Source organism: Seriola dumerili, unplaced genomic scaffold (genome assembly GCF_002260705.1).
Source record: "Seriola dumerili isolate Sdu_G_001 unplaced genomic scaffold, Sdu_1.0 BDQW01000043.1, whole genome shotgun sequence".
Taxonomy (NCBI): domain Eukaryota; kingdom Metazoa; phylum Chordata; class Actinopteri; order Carangiformes; family Carangidae; genus Seriola; species Seriola dumerili.
Window position 1 is genome coordinate 2,706,587 of NW_019174298.1, and position 25,225 is coordinate 2,731,811.

General features: G+C 40.5%; 3 protein-coding genes across 6 annotated transcripts; 2 read left to right on the forward strand and 1 right to left on the reverse strand.

Annotated features, from left to right (window-relative positions):
• Positions 1–529: 529 nt before the first annotated feature.
• On the reverse strand, positions 530–4,255 carry rpl32 (ribosomal protein L32). The gene is made up of 4 exons (XM_022739263.1): positions 4,155–4,255; positions 3,366–3,466; positions 3,070–3,251; positions 530–694 (listed from the first exon to the last, which is right to left on the reverse strand). Exons 2-4 carry the CDS (start codon positions 3,459–3,461, stop codon positions 565–567), a joined length of 408 nt encoding a protein of 135 aa, XP_022594984.1. The 5' UTR covers positions 3,462–3,466; positions 4,155–4,255; the 3' UTR covers positions 530–564.
• A 191-nt stretch (positions 4,256–4,446) lies between these two features.
• LOC111217405 (protein SSUH2 homolog) lies at positions 4,447–9,541 on the forward strand. 3 transcript variants are annotated; one of them, XM_022739261.1, is made up of 14 exons: positions 4,447–4,662; positions 4,769–4,811; positions 4,912–4,976; positions 5,532–5,630; positions 6,134–6,209; positions 6,373–6,502; positions 6,716–6,776; positions 7,226–7,347; positions 7,426–7,488; positions 7,582–7,664; positions 7,782–7,874; positions 8,010–8,115; positions 8,553–8,660; positions 8,754–9,541. In XM_022739261.1, exons 2-14 carry the CDS (start codon positions 4,789–4,791, stop codon positions 8,895–8,897), a joined length of 1,173 nt encoding a protein of 390 aa, XP_022594982.1. In that variant the 5' UTR covers positions 4,447–4,662; positions 4,769–4,788; the 3' UTR covers positions 8,898–9,541. The 3 variants fall into 3 exon arrangements, with proteins under 3 accessions (XP_022594982.1, XP_022594981.1, XP_022594983.1); XM_022739260.1 differs by lacking the exon at positions 4,447–4,662 and having other exon boundaries at positions 4,679–4,811; XM_022739262.1 differs by lacking the exons at positions 4,447–4,662; positions 4,769–4,811; positions 4,912–4,976 and adding an exon at positions 5,036–5,301.
• Positions 9,542–9,588: 47 nt separating this feature from the next.
• Positions 9,589–25,219, forward strand: dcaf1 (DDB1 and CUL4 associated factor 1). Of its 2 annotated transcripts, none has more exons than XM_022739258.1 (25): positions 9,589–9,764; positions 10,945–11,065; positions 11,161–11,237; positions 11,326–11,399; positions 11,500–11,613; positions 12,301–12,438; positions 12,636–13,232; positions 13,791–13,892; positions 13,988–14,146; positions 14,576–14,755; positions 14,948–15,157; positions 15,348–15,517; positions 15,661–15,785; positions 16,252–16,487; positions 17,678–18,753; positions 18,879–19,077; positions 19,590–19,672; positions 20,191–20,275; positions 20,381–20,614; positions 21,258–21,351; positions 21,785–21,889; positions 22,063–22,136; positions 22,252–22,347; positions 22,447–22,720; positions 23,923–25,219. In XM_022739258.1, the coding sequence occupies exons 2-25, from the start codon at positions 10,953–10,955 to the stop codon at positions 23,976–23,978; spliced, it is 4,671 nt and encodes a 1,556-aa protein (XP_022594979.1). In that variant the 5' UTR covers positions 9,589–9,764; positions 10,945–10,952; the 3' UTR covers positions 23,979–25,219. The 2 variants fall into 2 exon arrangements, with proteins under 2 accessions (XP_022594979.1, XP_022594980.1); XM_022739259.1 differs by having other exon boundaries at positions 23,927–25,219.
• The last annotated feature ends 6 nt before the right edge of the window (positions 25,220–25,225 follow it).

Here is a 25,225-nt window from a genome sequence, read left to right on the forward strand (position 1 = left end):
GGTCAACACTGTTCTTCGGGCATCTTACCCCTTTTGTTCTGTTCCAGCATCCAGTCATCTGGAAGGAGGTGAGGAATAACCCCGTCTACCCCAGGGGGAAAACAACCAGCTCTGTAGCCAGCCAACTCGTGTGAACATTTCCTTACCATTTTGACGCCTGTGTAACGTACGAAAATAGCTCATCTGTTAAGTATCATACCACAAATGAACTACCTTTTTATAACTCCCTGGTGACTCCAACACCTGTTGATAAGACATTTTGCTTTTTGAAATTTGTTTTCAGCCCACCAATGACACCAGTTTATATCAGAAGAAACTTGTTTTGATGTTGTAAAAAACTGAACTGGAACACCACTATTACTTAACAGTAACTTGGGGCAATAGAACATTGCTTTAATGTGGAGATAAACCTCATCCATTAAATTATCAATTATGAAATGTAATTTTCATACTTGGGAATTTAGTCGAGTTTCATACATTTTCCAGACCTGTGCAACAACCCTGCCATCAAAAACAATCAACAGGCCAGTTTCAATTTTTAAGCGTTTATTGTTATTAACCAGTTTATTCGTTCTCCTCGCTCCTGAGCCTGGCGTTGGGGTTGGTGATCTTGATGGCCAGCTGAGCTGCCCTCTCCACGATCAGCTTCCTGTTCTTGGAGGAGACGTTGTGGGCGATCTCAGCACAGTGAGTCCTACAGGAGGTGAAGACAAGGGGCTATTAGGTCCTGACAAGACATTAAAAGTAACACTGTCAAAGTGACAGTTTAGGCTGTGATTGTGCTGAGGGGGTCAGGTCCACATTGTTAAAACAATCTTATGTCAATTAAAAATACAGGACAAGAATACCAGAACCAAAAATAAAATCACTTCTAATACAATAAAGCTAAATTAAATGACTGTGTGGCTTTGAATGATTTAACAAAAAGTCACCTTGAAAAAACAGGTTTGGTCTTAAGTTGCCCAATATTTGATCATTTCTTGCAGCAGTGGGGGGCCATGTTTTATTCTAAGACAAATCACTCCCGTGTTGCAGAAAAAATTCAGGAATGTTTTTGTGCTACATTTACATATTAAGATAAATGAAAAAAATGCCATAATTGCAGTTTTCCTCTAAAGGATAAACACAGCCACTTAAATGTTCAGTGTTTCTAAAACATGTTTAGCCAAAGGTCATGACAGCATCACTAAAGTCAAGACTGACATGACTGTCACTAAAGCTAACCCAAGTAATGAAAGCATTGGTAAATAATGATAATGATGAATTACAGTGGCCACTAAATGCAACTGAAACTACAGAAAGATGGGAAATGTTCCAGAGCTGATCCATGTGTTTTTGGCTTTATGCTTTTAGGGTAACTAATGTCACAATTGAAATAATGCTGTTTTTACCACTAACAATCTGTTGAACTTTCCTAAAGGATCAATATCTCCCAATAAAGGGAGAAAAACAGACAACCACCAACGCTTAACATGCTCTCTGAACTATTGATTCAACAGTTATCATTTTTGAAAATAAGATGTACTTGTCTCAAGAAAAATCAATGTCACCAAATCTGGATTCATAGATCATGTTCATAAAACAGCTTAGTGAGCTAAATTTCAGCTTAGCCGTGGCTTTTCTTTAACTGGGGCTGAATAGATTGTACTTGTTATGAAACATATCCTCATTGACAAAACCAGCATTTCCATTTTGTCAAATTGTGAAACAGACGAGCAAATTTGTCTCAGGAGACTACAGAGCAACAGTTCATTTCACTTTGAAAGTTTGTCTTTGTGATTTCACAAATTGTTTGCGATATAGAAGACAGTGTCAGCATTTTGCTAGTCAGTCAAACTGGACTATTTCCAAGATTATTAAAGTGGGATCAATGATCAATATACGATCACAATTTTGTACCTTCTTTGCTGAATTTACCATGATGTGACAGTGGCATTACACAGAGCTATGCTTTGAACTGTGGTCAAGGTAGCTACTACCTGCTCGCCCAACATCAGCTCCATTGCTATTTATGTTTTAATTGGTTTTAAAAAACAAATCCAGACTCTAAGCTTTCAACCCTTCAAGTACCGAAGTGGTGTGGGTAACACTACATTTATGGTTTTCTGTAGTGTACAGTGCACAAAAGACAGCAAGACAGGCTATTCTATTTCTTCCAGAGCAGAAGATTAATCCAATACATTTGTGCACCAGATTGTGTGTCTGTCACTGAAGCCCTTAGTAAAATGAGGCAGAGTTTGACAACAGCTCCAATGTAATGCTGCATAAGTTTAAAAAATATATATATATATCCCATGTGTTTATGGGACAGTCAGTCATTTTGATCCAAGTGCTTGGCTATTACAAAACTCCCTCTTTAATGCTTTGACCTGGACATGGGAACTCTGTTTCACAAAATTAGGTTGACCTTCCTCTTTTAATTCCTTTTTAAGAAGTCCAAATATTTGTCAAATGAAGCACAGTACGCATTCCAGTTGTGATTATTTCAGCAGATGCCAAATTCTGAACAGTAACAGTCAAGCCATATGGCTTGTTGTTGTTGTGGATGTTTCTGTGTGCTTACTGCTCACAGCCTGCAGTATTAATTATGTGACTCAGTCTCTAAAATCTAAGTTGACTTTGTCACATAGTTATATCAAAGAATGTACCAGTTCAAACCTTGCTGTCATTCAGTGGTCAGCTCGCACACTTTGCCCTTGGGGTGTCTAAACATGTTGTCTTATTTGCTTTGGTTTTAAAGATTTGTCACACAGACTTCTGCTGCCACCCCAACAGAAACACTGGGGTAAAAGGATTTTTTTCATAATGCTCAAGAGACTGAAAACTCAATATCAAGCAACAATATTAAAAATGTCCCAATTAGACAAAGGTTGAATATGTCCAAGACATTCTTGTATAAACAAAACAGTGAGTCTGTTCGCTGAATGTTGTCAAATCTTGGTTGATACAAGACTGCAAAATCAGTTTTGGAAAGAATATTGGAGGAGAGGAAACCATGTGCAACTCTGGTACCGATAGGCTGATGTGTAACCTACATTATTTTTAAAAGTATGTTCATGTACAACTTACTTGTTACTCATCATCAGAACCTCGAGTTCCTTGACATTATGTACCAGGAACTTCTTGAAGCCAGTTGGCAGCATGTACTTGGTCTTCTTGTTGCTACCATAACCGATGTTGGGCATCAACATCTGACCCTTGAACCGCCTGCGGACCCTGTTGTCAATACCTCTGGGCTTACGCCAGTTTTTCTGTAGATGAAAGAAAAAAAAGATGTGGGGGATTAATTGCTTGCAGGTCCTTCCTAGAAAATAAAAGGAGTGGTCCAACCCTGATGAGCATCTTGTTTATGGGTGAGGACTTACCGCAATCTTAACATATCTGTCAGACTGATGGCGTATGAACTTCTTGGTGCGCTTTTTGACAATCTTGGGTTTTGTGAGGGGCCTGAGGGCTGCCATGGTGACTGAGGACAGAAAACATTGAAAAATTAGGATTACAACCAATGTAGTGCATTATTCAGCTTCAGCGTTGCAGCATTTACACCACAACGTGCTCCTTACAGCAATGACTAAATTGGTAGTTTTCTAAATGAGCAAACGCAGGAATTATTGGCAGCTACAAACGTTTAAACAAGGTGTGGAGAATGTTGCCGATAACTCATTGCCACATTCATAAACTTCAGATCTCGGTGTGTGCGAGTAACAGCAATAAACCAAGAGTCCGTCCACTTTTCTGTAGTAAGCCTCAAGATAAACGTGTTGACTAGCTATCGACCTCCGTGCACTCAGTGTTTAGCTAGCTTGCTAACTAGCCATGCTACTTCAAGAAGCAAACGCTTCAACGCTATAGTTAATCAACGGTACAACAGTTTGGCCTAAACAAAAATTAAAAATATCATGTGCCAATGTTGTTAACTGCTAGCTGTTATTTCACAGTGCTTGTCTGGCAGCGTTTACTGAATACGAGAACCCGAGAGCAGCAGGAGCCTCTTCGGCTCGGTGGACCAGGACGAGCTTAAGATTATATAAAACGATAAAATGGTCAATATTATCCAACATATGTAGATTTAATGTTTAAGATTGACAACCCACACATTGATGGTCAAATAGTGCCCTAAATCGCGTGGATTATCATAGATTGCATTGACTCACCCGCCGATGTAAATCCAAAAGGGACTTCTACGACGGCGGAAGGAAAGAAAAAGGACTTCCGTGAGTATTGCAAGGGCTTATGGGTAGTGTAGTTTATCAGACCTACATGCGTCTTACGGCGCTTGCGCTCTACTGCAATTTACACTGTTCTCCTCAAAACGTATTAAATGAAACAATATGAATCTCGTTGTACTTATTGGTATTAACCAAATGTTATATTATAATGTCCGGAACACATGTCTCTACGCCCACCTTTCATATTTGTTTACTTCATATTTGCTCATGAAACGACTGGTGCGCACTTCCTGAACAGATGAGGCTTTTTTGTGGGGGCAGCAGAGTGGACTTGTATAAACTTAGAGAACGGATGATGATACGAAAGACTGGTTAAGCACATGCTGAAATCAAGACCACAAAAAGTGAAGTTTTGTTCCTCATTAACTTTCAGAATAGAGGAAGAGTCAGCTGACTGACAGTTGGAGGAAACGGGGGTGGGGTGTGATAAAAGGTAAATGATCAGTTTTTTTTTTTGTCACATGATACTTAGTGATACACTGCATGTGTGTGATTAGTGCATGTATGAAGATTTAGTTCTGTTTTATTTTGTCGTTTAGTTTTTTTCCGTCGCGTTGGGATGGAACATCAGCCTATTATGAAGTGAGTCTGACCTATTGTTCAGTGTTTTATTGCAAACTAAACGTAGCTCGCAGTATTTTCCACCTCACTAGCTTAACTTTCGTTTTCCCGTTACTTTCAGCAATCAAGGCAGAAACTACGGGATAGCCAATCCCGGTTATATCCCAGCAGCACAGGGGGGACCCGGTAAGATCCGTGGACGTGTATTATGCTTTTGTACTGAATGTAAAGCCATTAATTATGACATGGATATAAAGTCATTTAATAGTGTTATAATTAGGCTACACAATTCAGTGGTGCCGAACGGTGCACACCTAGGCATGACGTCATTCTCGACCTGCAGGTTTATTTAAGGTTGGTAGCACCCTAGTAGCTGAAGGACTCACACGTTCTGCGGTTGGGAGGTTTTAGGGACCATATAACAGGAGTTACAGGGTTTGTGAAGGGGCCAAACCATGTGTGTGAGTGTTTAGTGTAGCTGCATAACCTCTCAGAATGGAAACTACCACGGGTAAGTCGCGTACTCACGTCTTTGTCTTATGGTGTTGTCACACAGAAACATGTTACAGCTTGGAAGCTAAAGAATTTAGCTGGAATTTCTGAAAAGTCTTGAGTGAAGTCTCACAAGGATTTACATGTTTATGTGATGCATAACTCTACTAGAATCAAAAATGTACTTTATAACATTTGAAAGCCGACATTATTGGAAATGATTGAACTGGTTCTTCTGGTTTGTTTCAGCAATGTTTGCCCCACCCGCAGCTGACGGGCCCAGCGCTCCTCCGGCCAGCATGTTTGACAGCATGCCTGGCTATGAAGGAACAGTGGCAGGCGGAGGAGGTACAGAATGCTGCATGTGCTTCTTTGTTGTCCCCTTTTTTCCCTATTGACTGTGATGAAACATTACAGTCAGACACACCCCGGCCACTTTATTAGTTACACATGCAATATTGTGCATAAGTGTACTAAAGGTAAAGTTAGGATATGCAGTTTTTCAAGGTAGGTTGTTCTAAGCATCTTGGAGAAATTGCCACAGTTTTTTTTGCTGTATGTTTGGGATTGCTCTGATGCTGCAGAATGAATTCGTTTGTGCTACATAAGTAAGCGCAACATTAGAAACACCTCTCAATATAATTCAGTCCAGTTCAACACCACTGCAAACTGCAACTTAAGTAATAAACATGAAGTTAAATGAATACGGTGGGCTGTTGCGTTTGATTTTACAGGTATCCCTTGTAAAGTAGTCAGTAAGTGTATACTGTATATACAAAAGCACTTTGAATTATTGCTGCTAGTTTAAAGCAATGAAACAACACAAAATTTTTTTTCAATATCTGCTGTAGGTGGATATCTGCCCCCTCCTATGCCTGCTTACCCAGTTCCTCAGCCTGAGCCTGGACCTGAACAACCACATTGGAAGTAAGGCTCAAACTATTCCCTTTCTTTCAACATGACAGCTAAGGGGATTTGAAAACATTATGGCATTATTATGTGGTTTAAGAATTAAAGGAGGGAAGTCTCACTTCCTCTTAAAATATTATACTTCATGACATACTGTATGTCATTCTTTCACTGCTGGCAGTATCCCATCTATAACTGAAGACACTGCTCGGGAGGCGTTGGTCCTGTTTGCCTCCAGCAAGTGCTGCTACAGTTCAGCGCCAGCAAAGGATGGTGTGATCACCAACATGGAGGCATTCAATACATATAGGGTAAGAGGAGGTCTGTTCGTGTGTGTGTGTGTGTGTGTGTGTGTGTGTGTGTGCGTGTGCACGCGTGTTTGGAAAAACCCAATAGAATGATAATCAATAAGTGATAGTTCATATGGTTGTTTTGGCTGTTCAATGCATGACTAAGCAAAGAAATACCAGTAGACAGTTTAATCAAGTTTAATGATTGTTTTCTCCACCCCTGCTTTGTTTTAGTACCGCCTGGAAACCTTTACTGAAACAAGATCTACAGAGTGGAGTCATGAGCCATATAATGGTACAGTGCTTTTACTTTGTGCATCTTTTGCCCAGGATCTGTCCCCAAAGGATCATTTTTTATTTTAGAGTAACCTGCCAATTTTCTTTTTGATTACTTGCTGAGATGATGAAATGTCTCAAAAAATTGAAAAATGCTCATCTGAGTTTCCCTGAGCCCACGGTGACATATTCAAATTGCATTTTTGGCCAGACCAACAGTTGAAAACACAAAGATAATCAATTTGCAATTATACAAAATAGAGAAAAGTGTCCAAATCCTCACATTTGAGAAGCTGGAACCACAGAATATTGTAAAAAAATAAAAACAATACATAATCAAAATTGTTGGTGATTAATTTTCTGTTGATCGAATTATCAATGAAATGTTTCAGTACTACTTCAGCTGTCAGTCAGCTATTCAGTGTGACCCCTCAGTGACAGTCTAATATGTTGTTTTATTTGGATCAGGCCAGCCAGTGGATGCCTTTTCCCAACCACCTCCAGGGCCTTGGGATATTCCGGCTAAAACCCCCAGTTTTTTTCTGGATTCCAAACAGACTATCAAGGTTCCTTACACGTCATCTGTGAAGGTAAATTTTAAGAATGTTGAAAAAGATCCCGTTATTGCCTTTCGAGATTTTTCCTGATGAGAAACATTTCATCTGCAGAGCTGCCACGTTTGTTTGGGAATGGGACGAAAACCTTGCAAAGACTGTGCCGGTGCTGGTAATGTAAGTCACTTCCACAGACCTCACTGAAAATATTACTTGAAGACATTTAGTGAGATAAAATGATCATCTGATTTCCTTTCTTGCTCCTGTCAGAAAGTTTGTTGGGTGTGCAATGGATCTGGTTACCGCCATGGAAATGATCGATGCCACCACTGCAATGGAAGAGGAAGGGACAAGTAAGTGCTACCTATAGATTTCTAATTAAGTGACAGCCTCAGTAAGTGCAGTTACAAACAGTACAGTTTGTATTTTTCTTCTAAAACATACTGTTATTACGCATTATTCTGTTACAGCTGCAGCCACTGTCATGGGCAAGGATCAAGGCAATGTGACACATGTCATGGCAAACAACAGCTTCTGGTCTACATCAACCTCACTGTGAAATGGTGCTGTCTACTTATTGCGGTTTATCTGCCAAGAAGGCCATACTTAACTAGGTCATCCACATTTATGGTTACTTTATACTGTTTAATATTTCTAAAATTAAACTGGATATCTTTTTTTTATGTTTACGCTTTCAGGACCAACAACTCTGACAGCTATGTGGTAGAACAGTTGAGTGGACTGCAGGTGGACAACCTTAGCAAAGTGTCTGGCAAGGAGCTTTTCAGAGATTCTCAGTACATGGTAAAAGATTGCTTCATACTTTCTCAGGAGGTACAAAATATAAGTGGGAGACCACATGCACAAAGAACAAACCCTGACTTACTGAACTCTGGGATAACCATGCATGCTTATTAGTGGAACGGTGGTCACCCATTTACCTACACAGGACCACAAAAAAGTACCGTGGCTGAACACATCCTGTGTGACACTGATGAGGACTGAAGCTGCTGCTTCTTACATGCTTCATTCCCTATGCAGCCTGTGTACTCTACTGGTGTTAGGCTTATTACTGATCCTTTATTCAAAGGGTCATATCTGTATGTCATGGCACTCCTCACAGTAAATTAAACACTAAAACATTTGTTACCAGGCTTGATCCATCAGCCAATGAATGAATGTAATTTTAACAGTGATGGTGATTCAGCACATGTCCATATTTTTCTGATTACCCTGTACAGGTATACCCAGTGATGGGCTTCCCAGACCCTGCAGTGGTGAGTGCTGCACAGCGCTTTGTTAATGAACACCAGGGCAAATTCTCCCAGACGTCACGTATTCTACAGCAGGTATTTATAATATTCTAATATAATAAAAATATTTTATTTGGACTGGATCTTGTGTTTGTGTAACATGCTGATATTTGCTTTCTCTGTCTGCAGCGTCAAACCATTGAGCTGATCCCTGTCACAAAGGTGACCTACTTGTGGAAAACCAAATCACACATTTACTTTGTTTACGGGAATGAGTTCAAGGTTAATGCAGATAACTATCCTGCTACCTGTTGTTGCTGTACTGTAATGTGATTGCAGTGATTCTGTATGAAGGTGTTTACTTTACAAACCAGTGGATATCTAATTATGTCAGTTTTACTTACGAGTCACTTCTACTGATTAACGGAGCATTCCCTGACATGTGGGCAGTTATGACTTGTTAAAGGTTGCCATTCAACAGAGTTTAAACAGAGACATTTAACTTCTGAGCTCCCACAACTCATCTAGTCTCTTGAATACGCAGTCTTCAAGGCTACACAAAAAGTTAATTTATCTTTGACTAAATATTTTCTACAACATAATTAATGTAAAGAAAGTGCTATTTGTATGCTTGCACCACAGAAAAAAAAATGGTTAATGACACAATATAAGCCATAATCATACTAGATTCTCTGAATTATGAACACTATTGCTTTAATCTGTCAGCAGTTATTTTCATAACCAGTAAAGCAGCTGTTTCGTACACAATATTATTTTTTAATAGCAGTACAATTTTTTTATGTTACTAAAATGCATGTCATTTGTTTGCTGTCATGGTAACAATCTCTGTTGTTTTATATGAATGTTTATCTTTTATTGAATTTGTATCATTTTGCAAGACAAAACATCTGTAATACTTGCTCTGCAATAATTCTGCCATTTGAATAAATGTCATCTCGCAATGTTTTGCTCTTGAATCATTTCGTCATTAAAAGTCGACTGTCGCTCCTGAAATGACGTGGAGAACGTGTTCGCCATAATGATAATAAACCGTGAATACAAAGCTACAATAAAGCAAATTAATCTTTGGCTGTGAAACGGGGATAGATACGTAGGCACCCAGGAGCTTGGACTAATATCTGTGGACGCAAGCCTCGGCAAATTTGGTGAAACCGAAGAAGAGCTGAGCGGAGCAAAGAGGTGAAGTTAGCATGCTAGCTAAATGTAGCCAGGTTTACTTGTAATGCTGCTAGCTAACACTTTAGTGCCAGGTACCATGTACAGGGAGGTTTCATTTGGTTCAACTATGTTTTGAATCTCACACAATAAACTGTGCATGTCCGGGCAGTTTAGGCTTAGTGTAAACTATAGCAGTGAAATCCAAAATCGGGTACTTTGAGAGTGTCGCTGGCGAGCTAAGTATATTAGCTTCCTTATTTAGCTACAGTCTGGCTAGCCAAACATCGCAACAGGCAGTGTGTGAGTTGTCTGCTGCCTGGGGCAGTAAGTATCGGCTGTAAGTGAATGTAGAGAAACATGCCAAGTGTTGGAGCTGAGATTGTAGTTCCAGACATATTACAAAAGGCGACAAAGAATTTTAATCAACGTGCTGATTTGTAGAGTGACAGTGTTGGTTTGACAGTTGCAGTCCCTGGAGGGCTGCTGCACCTGCACACTGTGATGTTTGTGAAGCAATGGAGCAAATCCGCCTCTTCGCTCTTTGTTCTCTGGATCTCAGTGAAATATATCCTCTGACTGTGTCATCCGGCTGAAATTCAGTCGTACTTCCCTGTGTTTGATGTCTAGGTTGTGTTTGTGTTGACTTGTTTACGACTATGAGTCACGTGTACATGTACAGTGTAATTAAAATAGTTTCATTATCATAAAACCACAATACGCTACAGATATGCAAGTAGAATAAAATACTATACTGATATGCATTGAGTTAAATATTGCACATTTTACCCCACTATAAATTATTAACAGTTAAGTTGCTAGTTACTTTACAAATTAAGATTTTAACATACAAAACATATGAAGAGCTTTTAAAAGATGATGATTTTTTATAACTTATACTACTCAACAGTACATACAAGTACAGCTGAATGATGATGAGTGAATTAATCGATTAGCTGAAAATTAAATGGTAATGGTCATTTAAAAATGCCACACATGTCATGGTTCCTGCTTCTCCGATGTGATGATGTGCTTCTTTTCCTTTTAATCATTTGTATAATTTTGATTTGTTTTTAATAAGTGTGATGTTTGAACTGTTAGTTGGACAAAATGAACATTGTAAAGTTATCACTTTGTCCATGTATTACAAACAAAGAATACATTGAACAATCAATCATATATTAAGTGGATTCTATCCTGACAGGCAACGCTATGGCGTCGGCGTCTGCCAGTGTGGACTCCAAGGCAGAGCTGACTGCTCTACTGGAACAGTGGGAGAGAGATCAACAAGGCAGCACGCAGGAGCTGGTTAACATCCTCACAAAGTAAGTAGTTCTGCTTCTTGTTAATGTGGTGTCATTAGGATGAGTTGAGGGTGACTTGAAGAGAGTTAAATATATTGATGTGCCGTAACTTTCAGAATCTCTGAGCTTGTTGAGAAGGAGACAGAGGAGTATCACAAAGCAGATCCAGACCCTTTTGATGATCGACATCCTGGTATGAAAAAGAAAACGAAACACATAATAGCAAGATTACTGGAGATTTAAGTTGTGCATGTTTTTAACATTTCCCTCTTGGCCACTAGGGAGAGCTGATCCAGAATGCGTGTTAGGGCACCTGCTCAAGATCCTGTTCAAGAATGATGACTTCATGAACGCAGTAAGAATATAATGAGACTTGTTGTACAAAATAAAGGGCCATTTTAAGCATCTGAGTCAGAAGGTAACTTTTAAGTGGTTTTGATTTCATCCCTTTGTAGCTGGTGAATAGCTATGTGATGACCAGCAGAGAATTTTCCCTCAATGCAGCAGCTTGTCGGCTGCTTCAGAACATCATGCCTGGATTGGAGACAGCGGTGGTCTTTCAAGAAAAGGTACCTTAATCCTGACTTGATTATGCGAGAAGAGCATTTATTTTTTTCCCAAACATTGTGTTTTCTTAATTTCAGCTGTTATAGTAGCCTGTAATATTCTTGTAGTTTTGCAGATTCATATCCAAATTGCCATGTTCAGTGTTTAAGGGTATAGTAAGTAATACATGTAATTACATGCCCTCTACTGAAGACATTAGACATTCATGTTTAGCAAGCTGATATAAATGATAACATCAAATATCACCACAACAACAAAGAGGAAGCTGCGAAAAAGAGAAGTGGTCTCATTTTGATTTCTGCTGTCCTAGATATTAAAGCAGTTTAACATAGCGTAGGGGGAGATGGTAAAGGCAGAGATGCTCAGGTAGTTATTACTGAAAAACAGTCGTGAGACGAAGTAAACATCTGAACAGAGTCATTGGAACTGACCAGCAAACCCATCAAATTTAGTTTAGATAACCAGAGACAGGGACAGATGGTCACAGTCCAGCCTGCAAACCCTTGTTCTGTCAGTGGATCCTTTTATTTTGAACCATGCTTGTGAAATTGTAATAAAAGCCATCATACTGGGGAAAATACAGTACTCAAAAAATTTCTGTGTTTTATCTTAGTAGGAATCTGTTCACATTCCGTTCACATTCTTGTTTTATATGTATTTCACCTTGCTTCTGTGTTTGTGTTTCTCAGGAGGGTATAGTTGAAAGGCTGTTTAAGTGGGCTCAGGAGGCCGAGCAGCCCCTCAGAATCTATGCTACAGGCTTGTTGGCTGGTGCCATGGAGAACCAGGACATTGCAGCCAACTACAGAGAGGAGAACTCTGTTTTGGTCAGTATGGGATGTTGCTGTATCAAATGTCAGTTTTATCTTAATGAATAATGTGTACATAGAAATGGACAAGGTGTTACAACAGCTGATAAAGCTGTGTTATCCTGCCAAGCATCAGGACAATCTGCTCATCATCACTAGCTGGTATAAAGTAGCAACTGTCCATTAACCTTTTTTTTCTTGCTTTACTTTGACAGGTGCCTTTGATGCTGCATCGGTTACGTGAGCTTCAGGATAAGGATGCTGAGAACAAAAGGGAAATCAAACGACCCAGCCCCAGGAAGACTTTGAGTGAGCCCTTGTTACCTTTGGATGAGGAGACTGTTGATGGAGGCTTTGAAGAGAAGTCCTTCACACCGGGCAGAAATGGAGCTGAAAGGGAGGGGACGGGGCCAGAGGGGGATGGCGAAATTCCCTTTTCAACCATTGAGCCCGAAAACGAGGTTTCGTTCCGTCTCAACTCTCCTCATAAGACCAGCAGCCGTGCCAACTCTGCTGTTAAAACCATGATGAAGCCCATGTCTGCCCCGAGTTCACTGATACACCAAGGCATGTCTGATGGCAGCAGTTACCTAAAAAGGAAGCTAGAGAGAGAGAGTGGCAGGACCTCAAAACAGAAGCTAAATTTCTCTTTGCCAGAGCCAGAGAGGAACTTCAACGAGCTTTCCAACAGCAGCTGGTCTGAGATGAGCCCCTGGGTGATTGGCAACAACTATCATCTGTACCCTCTAACCCCAGAGATCGAGCAGAGGCTCATCCTGCAGTATCTCACTCCTCTGGGGGAGTATCAGGAGGTTGGTCCATTACCATCAGCCTCTGCAGTGTATAGTAGAATGTAGAGCTGCAATAATTAGTCAATTTATCAATTAATTAACATTGATCTGCGACTATTTTGATAAGCAATTAATCAATTTTGTAAATTTTTTCAAGCTACATTTTAAGCTAAAAGTATACCACTATTTTTTTATATTTCATATAAAAACATGATGAATCAAGAAGATAATTAGCAGATTGATTAATAATGAAAATAATCTTTCGCTGCAGTCCTTGTAAAATGGCATTTTGCAGCATATGTTATCATTTTAGGCTGTGTATGTGTTTCCCTTGTCTTGTCACAGACTTACCAGTAGATGTCAGTCTTCCTCAAGTATCATGAAAGAAAATATTCTGTTGAGACATTATAAAAAGTATGGTTCTAAGGGTAACCTCATGCTCATTTTTATACAGGAAATATTAGTAGCAGGCTTTTCGTTGAACCATATATTCTGGTAACTAGCTATTTAGGTGGTTTCATATTAAAGCAAATTGACATATGTTCTCTTGATGCCCATTCCTCCTCCTTCTACCTGTAGCTGCTGGCAGTGTTCATGCAGATGGGAGCTCGTGAGCTACTCATGCATTATATGGATCTAAAGCAGACCAATGATGTGCAGCTAACCTTTGAAGCTCTCAAGGTAAACGCTCTCTCATGTGGTTGACCCTCCACGGTGCCAAAACACAAGGTCAAGCTCTTTAGACTTATGTCTCAACCTATTTTCCCCTATCTCAGTACCTGGCATCTCTGCTGCTGCACAAGAAGTTTGCTGCAGAGTTTGTGGCTCATGGAGGAGTTCAGAAGTTGCTGGAAATCCCCAGGCCATCTATGGCTGCCACTGGAGTGTCTCTGTGCCTCTACTATCTTGCCTATAACCAAGATGCCATGGAGAGGGTACAACAGACACACACCACACAAATACACTGTGAAATATTGGTAAAGTTGGCATAAATGTGCCAACCAAGTTTTTATGTGAATGTGCCAAAGACAAGATGACAGAGTATTAAGTGTTTGTAGCAGTTAAAGCTTGGCAATATATACTTTTATATATTTGTGTTGTAATGAGATGTCATCTGAAATACTGATTATGGGAATATTGTTGTAATTCATGGAACGTAAAGGCTGCTTTACTATTTAGTGATTAAAAAATATGAATTTAACAGCAGTTGTACAGAACAAAATAACATAATATATTCATTCACAAAATCCTCTAGGCATTAATCCTGAGGTATTTGATGAAAAACGATACTTGATTTTATCACTGCCACCTAGGTCTACCAGCAGTTCACATTTGTATTCATTGCCATGTCTTCTCCTCTGAAGGTGTGCATGTTGCCCCACTCCATCCTGTCAGATGTGGTTGGTTACACGCTGTGGCTGCTCGAATGCTCACATGCGTCCGGCTGCTGCCACGCCACCATGTTCTTTTCCATCTCCTTTTCTTTCCGTGCCGTCCTGGAGCTTTTTGACAAGCAGGACGGTCTCCGGCGCCTTGTCAATCTGGTAGGACAAAACCAGCAGCCCGCTGCATGTGATCCTCACTGTAACCATGTAAAGCTAACCATCTGTAAAATTCATAGAAAATACTGTATAGTTCAAGAACTGATACACTGAGCAGTCAGTGTGATATCAAAACATGTAACATATCAGATGCTGATTGTGTACTAATGCGTAATATGAACTGACTGCTTCCAGATTAGCACACTGGAGATTCTGAACCCTGAGGACCAGGGAGCGCTGCTGAGTGATGATGAGATTTTCTCCAGCAGGCAGACTGCCAAGCACACCTGCATGGCCCTGCGCAGGTACTTTGAGGCCCATCTGGCAATCAAGGTGGAGCAGGTGAAGCAATCCCTGCAGCGCACAGAGGGGGGTGCCCCCATTCACTCTCAGCCGTACTACAAGGTACACAGAGGACAAAGGATAACTGTGATTAACATTAGTGGACACTTGATTTATTGATGTAAACATAATACATTAATGGATTATACCGTTTTTATGTGAAGTTGGTCTGTTTATGTTTTAATTGTCATAAAAGAAATGCAGGAGTTTGTGTTCCTGTAGTGATCATTTGTGCTCTTGTCTTGTTTCCCAGGCAGTCAGCTATAGCCGTGAGCAGGTGGTGGAAATGATGGAGTTTCTGATAGAATATGGACCACTCCGGCTTTATTGGGAGCCAGCAGAGGTCTTCCACAAGCTGTCTTGTGTCCAGCTTCTCCTGCAACTTATTTCCATTGCCTGTGACTGGAGGACCTACTATGGCAGGTATTGACAAGGCTGTTTTTTATTCTATTATTTGTTATTACCTTTTTTCCTTTTCACATGTTTTAACAGTGTCCACTTCCAAGCTGAGATTTAGTGATTTATGATATTGTGCAACAGTGACCATAATTTTTCTTTCCATGTAGAAGTGATACAGTGCGTTACGCCCTCGACATCCTGAGTATCCTCACAGTTGTTCCAAAGACCCAGCTTTTGTTGTCTGAGGCTGTTGTTGTGCTTGATGAGGGAGGATCCACTGTTTCCACTGTTGGTAGGTGTTGTCAGCTAACATCCATCTGTGAAAACTTTCTAACTAAAAGTTAAGTTGTTATCAGGCACTCTTAAAAGGCTCAGCTTAGAACATGAAGTGTTTTCCATTTTATCTGAAGAAGTGTTAAACTGCTTGTATACAGCCATTAACACATTCAAGCAGCATGATGTATTTTACCAGCAGTTTTTGTAAATGTGTCTGTAGTGCATTGGTTCATTATGCTATTAGAAGATTTTTGGCATGGTGTGAACATAAAGTTGAGTATTTGTCAGCTTTTTGGGAATGTAGCACAATAAAATTAAAATTCTTATTACCATCGTCAGAATGTAATAAAATGCAGTAGCCTTGCACTTTCATTTTTGTTTATTTCATAAAACCTGTGCCCAGTTCTGCCGAGAGGTGGCACGACTCCAGGTTTTATTTTCTCTGCAAGGTTTTTCATTTAATCTTTTGGGTTTTCTCTCAGGAATGAGTATAGTCCTGGCAGTGGCAGAGGGAGAGGTATTTGTGAATGATGCTGAGATTCAGAAGTCGGCTCTGCAGGTTGTCATCAACTGCGTCTGCGCTCCAGACAAACGCATGTCAAGCATTGGCAAGTTCATTGCAGGCACCCCCCGTCGCCGCCTGCCCCAGCAGACCAAAGCCAGCGAGAGTGTGCTCACTAAGATGTGGAATGTGGTGCAGTCCAACAATGGCATCAAGGTAGAATATATATTATATCAGTCGCAAATGTGTTTGTGATTTTTTTTTTTTTTTTTTAAGGCTGTACTTGATATTTTTTGACAGCATTGACAAAAGGCAACCTCAAAGTTTTTCTGGTCATTCTGTAAAACAGGGCGTCTAAAGTTATGCTTCTTGACAGGTGCTGGTAAATGCTGCAGTGTTAAATGGATTGGATTTATATTGTGTCTTTACCTTGGGAACAGTGCAAAGCACGTTTTAAAGACTCACATTCATCCACAAACACACACTGAATGCAGTGGAGATGCCATGCAAGGTGCTGACCTGCTCATCAGTTCAGTGTAAGAACAAGCAGTTAGAACATTGAAACCGGGGAGACATTATGCTGATTTACAGGGAGTAAGAACAATATGCTGCTTACCAATTGCATGACAGAAGGACATCTTCAAAGTGATTTATACCTTCAGTTGGCAGTTTATTAGGTACACTCACCTAAAACTATTGCAATCTAATTCAACAGCCCTGCTATAAATAACACCTGCATGAAGGTTATAATGTTTAGTTTGTATTGAAACTGTTCTGGAGAGGCGCTGATTCACCTGTATGATCGTTTTTGAGGATGTGGTTTGTGGTGCTGTTGAACTGTATTGTGTCATACAGAGAAGTGTTTATGTGATTTAGTTTATCCTCAATGATATGAACATGGAAGAGAAATAAAAACTGTCAGTATAATGTAATACAGTCACTGTGTTAGACTGCACTAGTCTTAGCTAGGGATACTTGATAGTTAAGTGCCTCCAGCTGCACTTGGACTAGGTTATGTAAATGTAGAACTTGAGACAAACAAAGGGAAACATGCCATTAAGTGTTATGTTGGTTGTTGGTAAAATCATTTTTGCACAAACAAGTTTCATTATCAAAGTTGCATCTTTAGACAGATGACATCCACTACCTCATTGGCAGGGTGAGTTGTGTTTTGCTTGAGCAAATAATTGTAGGACAGCAATATCGCATTTGCTCTCTCTCAGGATATAAGAGACAGCAAAAGAAGCACATTTCCTTATCATTTAGAGAATTTGTCCACCTTTCATGCTACACCACTCGGTCAATTACCTGAGTTGGGAGCCTTCATAATTAAAAAATACTTCTCAAACATACCCTCAGTTTTGTCAGCCATTGTTTTTAACTTACATTCTGTGTCTGTGATGCAGGTGCTGCTGTCCCTGCTGACGGTGAAGATGCCCATTACAGATGCAGACCAGATCCGAGCTCTGGCCTGTAAGGCCCTAGTTGGTCTGTCTCGCTCCAGCTCTGTCAGACAGATCATCAGCAAGCTGCCTTTGTTCAGCAGCGGACACATCCAGCAGCTCATGAAGGAGCCTGTGCTCCAGGACAAACGCAGCGAACATGTCAAGTTCTGTAAGTTTGCAGCTGAGCTGATAGAAAGGATCTCTGGAAAACCGCTGCTGATTGGTACGGACGTGTCTCTGGCGTGGCTACAGAGGGCCAGTGTGGTCGCTCAGTCCAGGATCACCTTCCCTGAGAAAGAGCTGCTGTTGCTTATTAGGAACCACCTTGTGGCCAAAGGCCTTCATGACACGGCCACCACACTCACCAAGGAGGCCGATCTCCCGATGGCATGTCTCTCTCATTCTTCACATTCAACTTCGGCTTTCCCCCCTGTTGCTCCTCCTCCACCTGCCTCTCCCGTTGCTACTCTCCCCCGCACACCTCGGCTGGCCAACGGTGTCGGGTCAAGACTCGGAAACCATCCTTCTCATTCATCCACCCCTGGGTCCAGCCATCCACAAACACGTCCCTCTACATCACAACCCACTGGAGCTTCTTCTTCTGCTTTCCCCTCAATGTCTGTCCCCCACTGTAGCAATGGCTCCCCGCTGATCGGCCGAATCGTTTTCTCTCGTGAACGGCAAACAGGGTGCACTACAGTGAGCTGCAAGAAACCTCGGGTGCTGAGGCAGAAGTCTGACCATGGGGCCTTCAGCCAGAGTCCAGCCATGAAGAAGCAGTTTGACAGGCACCTGCCCTCCCCACCTGCGTTAGACAGCATTATCACAGAGTACCTGAGGGAACAGCACGCACGCTGTAAAAACCCAGTCGCAACATGTCCGCCTTTCTCTCTCTTCACACCCCATCAATGCCCCGAGCCCAAACAGAGACGCCAAGCACCCATCAACTTCACATCTCGACACACACGGAGAGTTATTTATCCTAAATACGGAGGAGTAGATGGAGGATGCTTTGACCGACATCTCATCTTCAGCAGGTAGGTTTCCAACTCACTCTGGGCTTTGCTAGATTCATGTCTCCTTCTTTGAGCACAAATTGAGATTATTCGACCGTCCTCCACAATTATTTCTCTTCTCTGTTTTTTATTTGCTTCTTGTCCAGGTTCCGTCCCATTTCCGTGTTCAGGGAGGCTGACGAGGATGAGAGCGGTTTCATGTGTTGTGCCTTCTCAGCTCGCGAGCGGTTCCTGATGCTCGGGACGTGCACAGGACAGCTCAAACTCTACAATGTGTTTACTGGCCAGGAGGAAGCAAGCTACAGCTGTCACAGCTCAGCCATCACTCACCTGGAGCCCTCAAGGGTCAGTAGAGAAAGCTACCAATACATCAACAGTTTCAGATCATGTCTACTTGTTGTAGCTGCTGCATGTAATCTTATTTGTCCTCTAACATGTAGGATATACATCCACTTGAAAATATGTTTTGCTTATTGCTACTCTACTTGGATATTTGACCGTCACTGTGCAGGATCACGTCACCTACAGTTTACAACTAGTTTGAAGCCAGTCCAGGTCCATGCAACATACACACACGTGCTGAGGAAACATACACTGAGAATGGACTTTTCAGTGAAGCAGAAACCATCTTACATCCAGTAGTTTTGAAATTAAGAAATATTTGCACAATCATTGATACAGGATTTATTATGTTTTTCAATGAGGCTGAAGGAGTAGATGTGATTTTAAGAATTTCTAATGAGGCAATGGAATATTTTTGTGGAAAAACCATATCTGACTCATTATTATTCCAAGCAGAGTACTTAAAACATGTCTGGATGGGATCTTTAACCACCCAACACATTTTGTATTTTTAGGATGGTTCTCTGCTGTTAACGTCAGCCTCTTGGAGTTACCCTCTGTCTGCACTGTGGGGCATGAAATCAGTGTTCATCATGAAGTAAGTGATGTTTGCACAGGAGACTGAACTCATATTTTCACCAGCTACATGCAAGATGCATTCTTTTAAACACAAATCTCAGATATTGAAACATTTGGAGTGCAAAATTGCCAGAAAGTACATACCACATGACGGCTGTCTGACCAAAGGCTATTGATCAACAGTTCAATTAGGGACTCATGCCTGTCTGTGATTCCTCTGCCTCCATGTATGTGGTCTTCCAATGGTACAGCAGCTTCATGCTGTCAAAAGAGGGAGCTGCCGAAAGGAGATGACATGCTGTTTAATTATGCACGCTAACAGCCTGAGGGCTGCAGTCTTCAGTTCATGGAACACAAGCACTTGGCTTCATTCATCCGCACAGTTTAACCAAGGCAACACTGAGACTCAGCCGATTCATTCAGAGTTGTTCTACAGTGTCTTTAAGCAATTATAAAGTTTAAACTATTCAGTTTTTATAATCATAGTGGCTGCATGTTTTCGATGAAATGTTGAAAGGTTGCTCTCGTTGTCTCCAGGCATTCCTTTCTGGGTGACCATTATGTGGAGTTCAGTAAGCTTTCACAAGATCGTGTCATTGGAACTAAGGAACATATAGCACGTGTAAGTATGTCAGCATTTTTTGAATGTTACAATATGAAATATTAAATACGGAACAACTTGAAGTAAAATGGTGAACGCTCACTTTCAAGCTGTTCTCTTTGCCAGATTTATGACATCCAGACGGGACAGGTAACTCTGACTCTCAACAACCCAGACCTGGCTAACAACTACAAGAGGAACTGTGCCACCTTCAACCCCACAGATGACCTGGTACTGAACGACGGCGTGCTGTGGGATGTGCGCACGGCTCAGGCCATCCACAAGTTTGACAAGTTCAACATGAACATCAGCGGTGTGTTCCATCCCAACGGCCTGGAAGTCATCATAAACACCGAAATTGTATCCTTGAGACGTAAATACTTGGGTTGGTAGGAGTACAGTACAGTAGGAGCTTTTAAGCAAATTTATGAGGATTTTTCTGTTGAGGGCAGGACATCTATTAACAAGGGAGTAAATTGAATCTCTTATCTCTTCATAAAATGTAATTGTCCCTTTTTCATGTATGAGCCTTTACAATGAGTACTGTAGAATAGGTGTTAAAAAATATGTATATTATTGTATTCGTCTTCTATATATTTTTCTACAATTCTTTTCTACAATTATTCTACAATTTTTGGCAGTTGCAGTTATCGTTTGATAGTTTCATTTATTGCTAAATTAATTGCTAAACTTAACAGCTAAGAGTGATTGCATTCAGGAGGTTCTTGTTTAACAGTGGACTTCAGTAATGAGTATATAGTGAAACATCTCATAAATCTGATTAGGATACAAAAACACATGGATCAGTGATAGAATTTGTTGTCGCTGCCATGATGGGATCGCTATTGAGCATTTATTTCACTGTTAGACATTAAATATGTATTGCACTAAAAATTGATTGTACTACCCTGGGGATGGCTTTAATTGCTGTGTAATTAAATTTGCAGCAGATTAAGTTGATACAAATGAAAAAGAATGTCATGGTCCTTAGCTGGAGTTTCAGTGGGATCTGCGGACCTTCCACCTCCTCCACACAGTTCCTGCTCTGGACCAGTGCAGGATTGTCTTCAACAACAACGGCACTGTCATCTATGGCGGTAAATACAGAAATTGCTGCTTGATGGGAAGTGTAGAGTATTTGGCATCAAGCCTACAACTCACTTGACAGTCAGTGCAAGTGTGTGAAAGGTGTGTTTGAGTGGAAGGCTGGTAATTATGAAGCAAAATGAGCATGTGTGCATTTGGAGAGAGGTGTGAACAGAGCCTGTAGAGGTGTGTGTGTGTGTGTGTGTGTGTGTGTGTGTGTGCGCGCCTGACACCACAGTCACTCAGAGCCATATGGGCAGAAGGATCAGTGTCGGATTGGCAACAGACAGAACCAGCTGGTTCACGCCACCTCACAGGAAGAGAAATGGGTGTGCCATAATGGCTCTGCTCATTCAACGACCACTTGAAGCTTTCAGGAGCCAGAACCCTGGCTAACCAGCTTGCTGTGCACAGTTTTTATTTTCTCTCTTTTTGATTTTGCAGCAATGTTGCAAGCTGATGATGAAGACGACATGATGGAGATGCAGATGAAAAGTCCATTTGGTTCATCGTTCAGGACCTTTAATGCCACAGACTACAAACCAATTGGTAAGGCTTTCTGCCCTCGCCTCACTTTATTTGATTTTTCCCCAAAGTCTTTCATGATAATTAAGTGTTGTGCTTGGATACATTTTATATTATACCCTGTAGTAGTTGGTAATCATTTTTAATTACTGTAATACTTTATCTGTACTGACTGGTGTTCTTTGCTCTCATCTCAGCCACTATTGATGTCAAGAGGAATATATTTGACCTTTGCACAGACACAAAAGACTGCTACCTAGCTGTGATTGAGGTATATTCATGTGGCTGTAAAGCGCAATTATTTTTGCTAGTGATTGTGATAATTTCTGTATTTATAAATGTATGAAAGAATTAAAATGTCTTTTCCTGCTGCATCTGTTTCATAGAACCAAGACTCGGTTAACACCGACACGGTGTGCAGACTGTATGAAGTTGGTCGGCAGAGACTTGCAGAGGAAGAGGAGGAGGACGAGGAGGATCAGGTCCGTACTTTGTTCTTTTATCTTTGATGTAGTAGGGTCTCTTTGGTTCCTTCAGACAGATGTAGAAATGAATTGTAATTGTTGTCCTCTGTGCACCAGGAGGATGATGATCAGGAGGAAGACGATGACGATGACGAGGACTCGGATGATGATGTAGATACAGATCCTCTTATTGCGGAGCTAGAGAATGAGAACGGTGGAGAGGATGAGGATGACGAAGAGGAGGATGATGGGAATGATGAATTCTCTCCCTCTGATGAGGAGGTCGCCCGTCTTCTCGAAGAGGATGTTGACATCGGGGATGACGATGATGAGGATGACAATGACGAAGACGACTCTGATAATGACGATGTTGATCTTGAAGGCGACAATGGTGAGCTGCACTTCAATTGAACTATATGTAGGGCTCCCGTAGGTTTTTATAAAGTCTTATAAAGTGTTGATTATTATTATATTGGTCCAGGCTTTAAAATGTAATGAACACATCATTTTTGTTTTTGTTTTTTTTTAATTGTCCTGGGCCCTGTGCTTTGTTTGTGTGTGCAAAAATGCAGGTTCATTCACAGTTATCCGGTTTTAGAGTTTTTAGGATTAACCCTCACATAAAGTAATTTTCACATACAAATTACTTCTTTCTTAGTGGGATGATGATTTTAGATGAAAACCTTTAGGTTCTTGAGAAATCCTTAGAATCTATTGGTATCATTATCACTATTTCATTTACATAATAAAGAGTTAAATAGATACTGTACTGTATGCATGATAAAATACATAGCAAAATAATATTGGTACTCTTAAAAAGAATCAAACTACAAAAGACAGACATGAACAAGTTAAAGCCTTCTGACTGTTAAAAGACAACACAACATCTAACTTTGGCATTATGACTGGGATTAGTCATTTAAACCCTAAAATGTATAAGTTGCACTTAAATGATAAATACAGATTTTATTTACATGGATTTCAACAATCAATTGATTTTAAACTGGAATACGTTTCTCAACTAAGGGTAAATTATTCTGTGTAGCAAACACTATTAACTGAAACTATTAAGTCTGCTTAGTCTTGAACACGACATCACTTGTGGAAGAACTGAATTCACTCATAATAACTAATTGTATAGCAATAGTTATAACAGTGTGGGAACTGAAAAAAGGCGCAATATAGAACAAAACACCAGCACTAGCACTTAGCTGGATGAGAATCAACAGGATCACTTTAGCGTTAGCCTGGTTTACTTAAGAAACATTTAAAGAACAGAGTCCTGATCTGCAGTCTCAAGTAAATGATGCATCAAGGCTGAATTTTAGTCCAGTTTCTGTGTTTTCATGCTTGTCTGGTCACTGTGAGGAAATGTGTTCTTTCCCAGTGGAATTTAAAAACTGCTGTCTTTGTGTAATGCAGATGTTGGGCGAGTGAATGACAGAGAAAGCATGAATTTGTAAAGAAAAAAATTGATGTAGTGCTCTTTCACATTCTGCCTTTTTGGCAGTTTTCCTCCTTACCCACTGACCTCTGCAGCACCACATCTCTGTATCCCTACATTTCTAAATCTGTATTCTATTGCACAAACAGACAGCTCCGACAACTCTGACCTTGAGGATGACATCATCTTATCCCTGAATGAGTGAAGAGCCTTCGGCACCTGGGACCGAGGAACCGGACAACATGTCAAGACTTCTGCCTCACAGACATTTGAGCTGCAGAGCAGGAGGCGAGAAAAGAGGAGAATATCAGCAGATGAGGTGGGAGATAATTTGGAGCACTGCCAGTTTGAAATAGTAGGTATCTGCACACTTTGGGAGTGACAGGACGACAAAATTTACTTACTGGTGGGCAAAAATGATTGTATATGATATAGTTTTATAAAACAAAGGTGGGCTTGACGATGATTGAAAAAGTGTGTAGATGCAGTGAAGAAAAATTTTATATTTTATCAATCACATTAGCGGCTCTTTAAGTGGGATCTTCATTTGATATTGATTCACTCACTTTGTAAGCCTCTGTTTGGCCACAGATTAGTCTTTGTAGGGGAAACATTGCAGGGCTGTGGTTCTGCATTTGTATGCAGAGGATACAATGCCCTCTCAAGCTTGTACTTCACCAGACCACCTGGAATAATCACAAACACATACTAAAGTATTGAATTAGGCAGCTAATGCAATGCACAAACATGTTACCGATGGTTCATCAAGCGTCAAATCCACTTTCAGGTTTTACTTTCACCATAAACTGATGACCAAAATGCCACATGCAGCAGTGCCATTTGTGAACGTCACCTCCTCATTTCATTATGTAAATAGAGAAAGTAAATCAGCTTGGTGCTCTTGAATTGCTGAAGAACCCATAACTAGTGTTGACACAACAACAAAACAACTGCTCACTGTCAGCACACGAAAGATATACAGTGTAGAGGTTTCTACAGCGCTCTAGCATTGTGTTATTTCACACCCCTTTATTGAGCCTCGCATGGATTTGGATTGAATGAGGAGTGAGGAGCATTTATCAGAGTGACTTTGGTTGAAGACTGATAACATAGTAAACTTCCATTTTATCTTGCTCAATCTCGAAAGAGAGCTTAAAACATTGGAAATAGGAGCCGACAGCAAAATTCAGCGAAACAGTAATTTACAAAGTGTGATTCCTTTGATAGACAGACAGAAAGCTTCATAATCTCAACATTGTGAAAACTGATGCCTAGCACTTGCACACTTTTTGAAAGCAGTGCAAACATTTCATGACTTTTTTCTCATGTTTTTGCCTTGTATCTATTCATTTTACCTGTTTTATTTTCCAGAAGGAGACATTTATGTTGAGTTTCTTGAGACAATTTATGTACAGCTTGTATGTATCTAAAGTATTTTTACTATAAATAAAG

Excerpts from the sequence above, each read along its gene's own strand:
- rpl32 (XM_022739263.1), bottom strand. The coding sequence starts at position 3,461 with ATGGCAGCCCTCAGGCCCCTCACAAAACCCAAGATTGTCAAAAAGCGC. Across the intron at positions 3,252-3,365 it reads ACAGATATGTTAAGATTGCG|AAAAACTGGCGTAAGCCCAG; the intron begins GTAAGTCCTCAC and ends TTTCATCTACAG. Across the intron at positions 695-3,069 it reads GTTCTGATGATGAGTAACAA|GACTCACTGTGCTGAGATCG; the intron begins GTAAGTTGTACA and ends CACCTCCTGTAG.
- LOC111217405 (XM_022739261.1), top strand. The coding sequence starts at position 4,789 with ATGGAACATCAGCCTATTATGAA. Across the intron at positions 6,210-6,372 it reads CCTGAACAACCACATTGGAA|TATCCCATCTATAACTGAAG; the intron begins GTAAGGCTCAAA and ends CACTGCTGGCAG. Across the intron at positions 7,348-7,425 it reads CTTACACGTCATCTGTGAAG|AGCTGCCACGTTTGTTTGGG; the intron begins GTAAATTTTAAG and ends TTTCATCTGCAG.
- dcaf1 (XM_022739258.1), top strand. The coding sequence starts at position 10,953 with ATGGCGTCGGCGTCTGCCAGTGTGGACTCCAAGGCAGAGCTGACTGCT. Across the intron at positions 18,754-18,878 it reads CGACATCTCATCTTCAGCAG|GTTCCGTCCCATTTCCGTGT; the intron begins GTAGGTTTCCAA and ends CTTCTTGTCCAG. Across the intron at positions 20,615-21,257 it reads TCATCATAAACACCGAAATT|TGGGATCTGCGGACCTTCCA; the intron begins GTATCCTTGAGA and ends CTGGAGTTTCAG.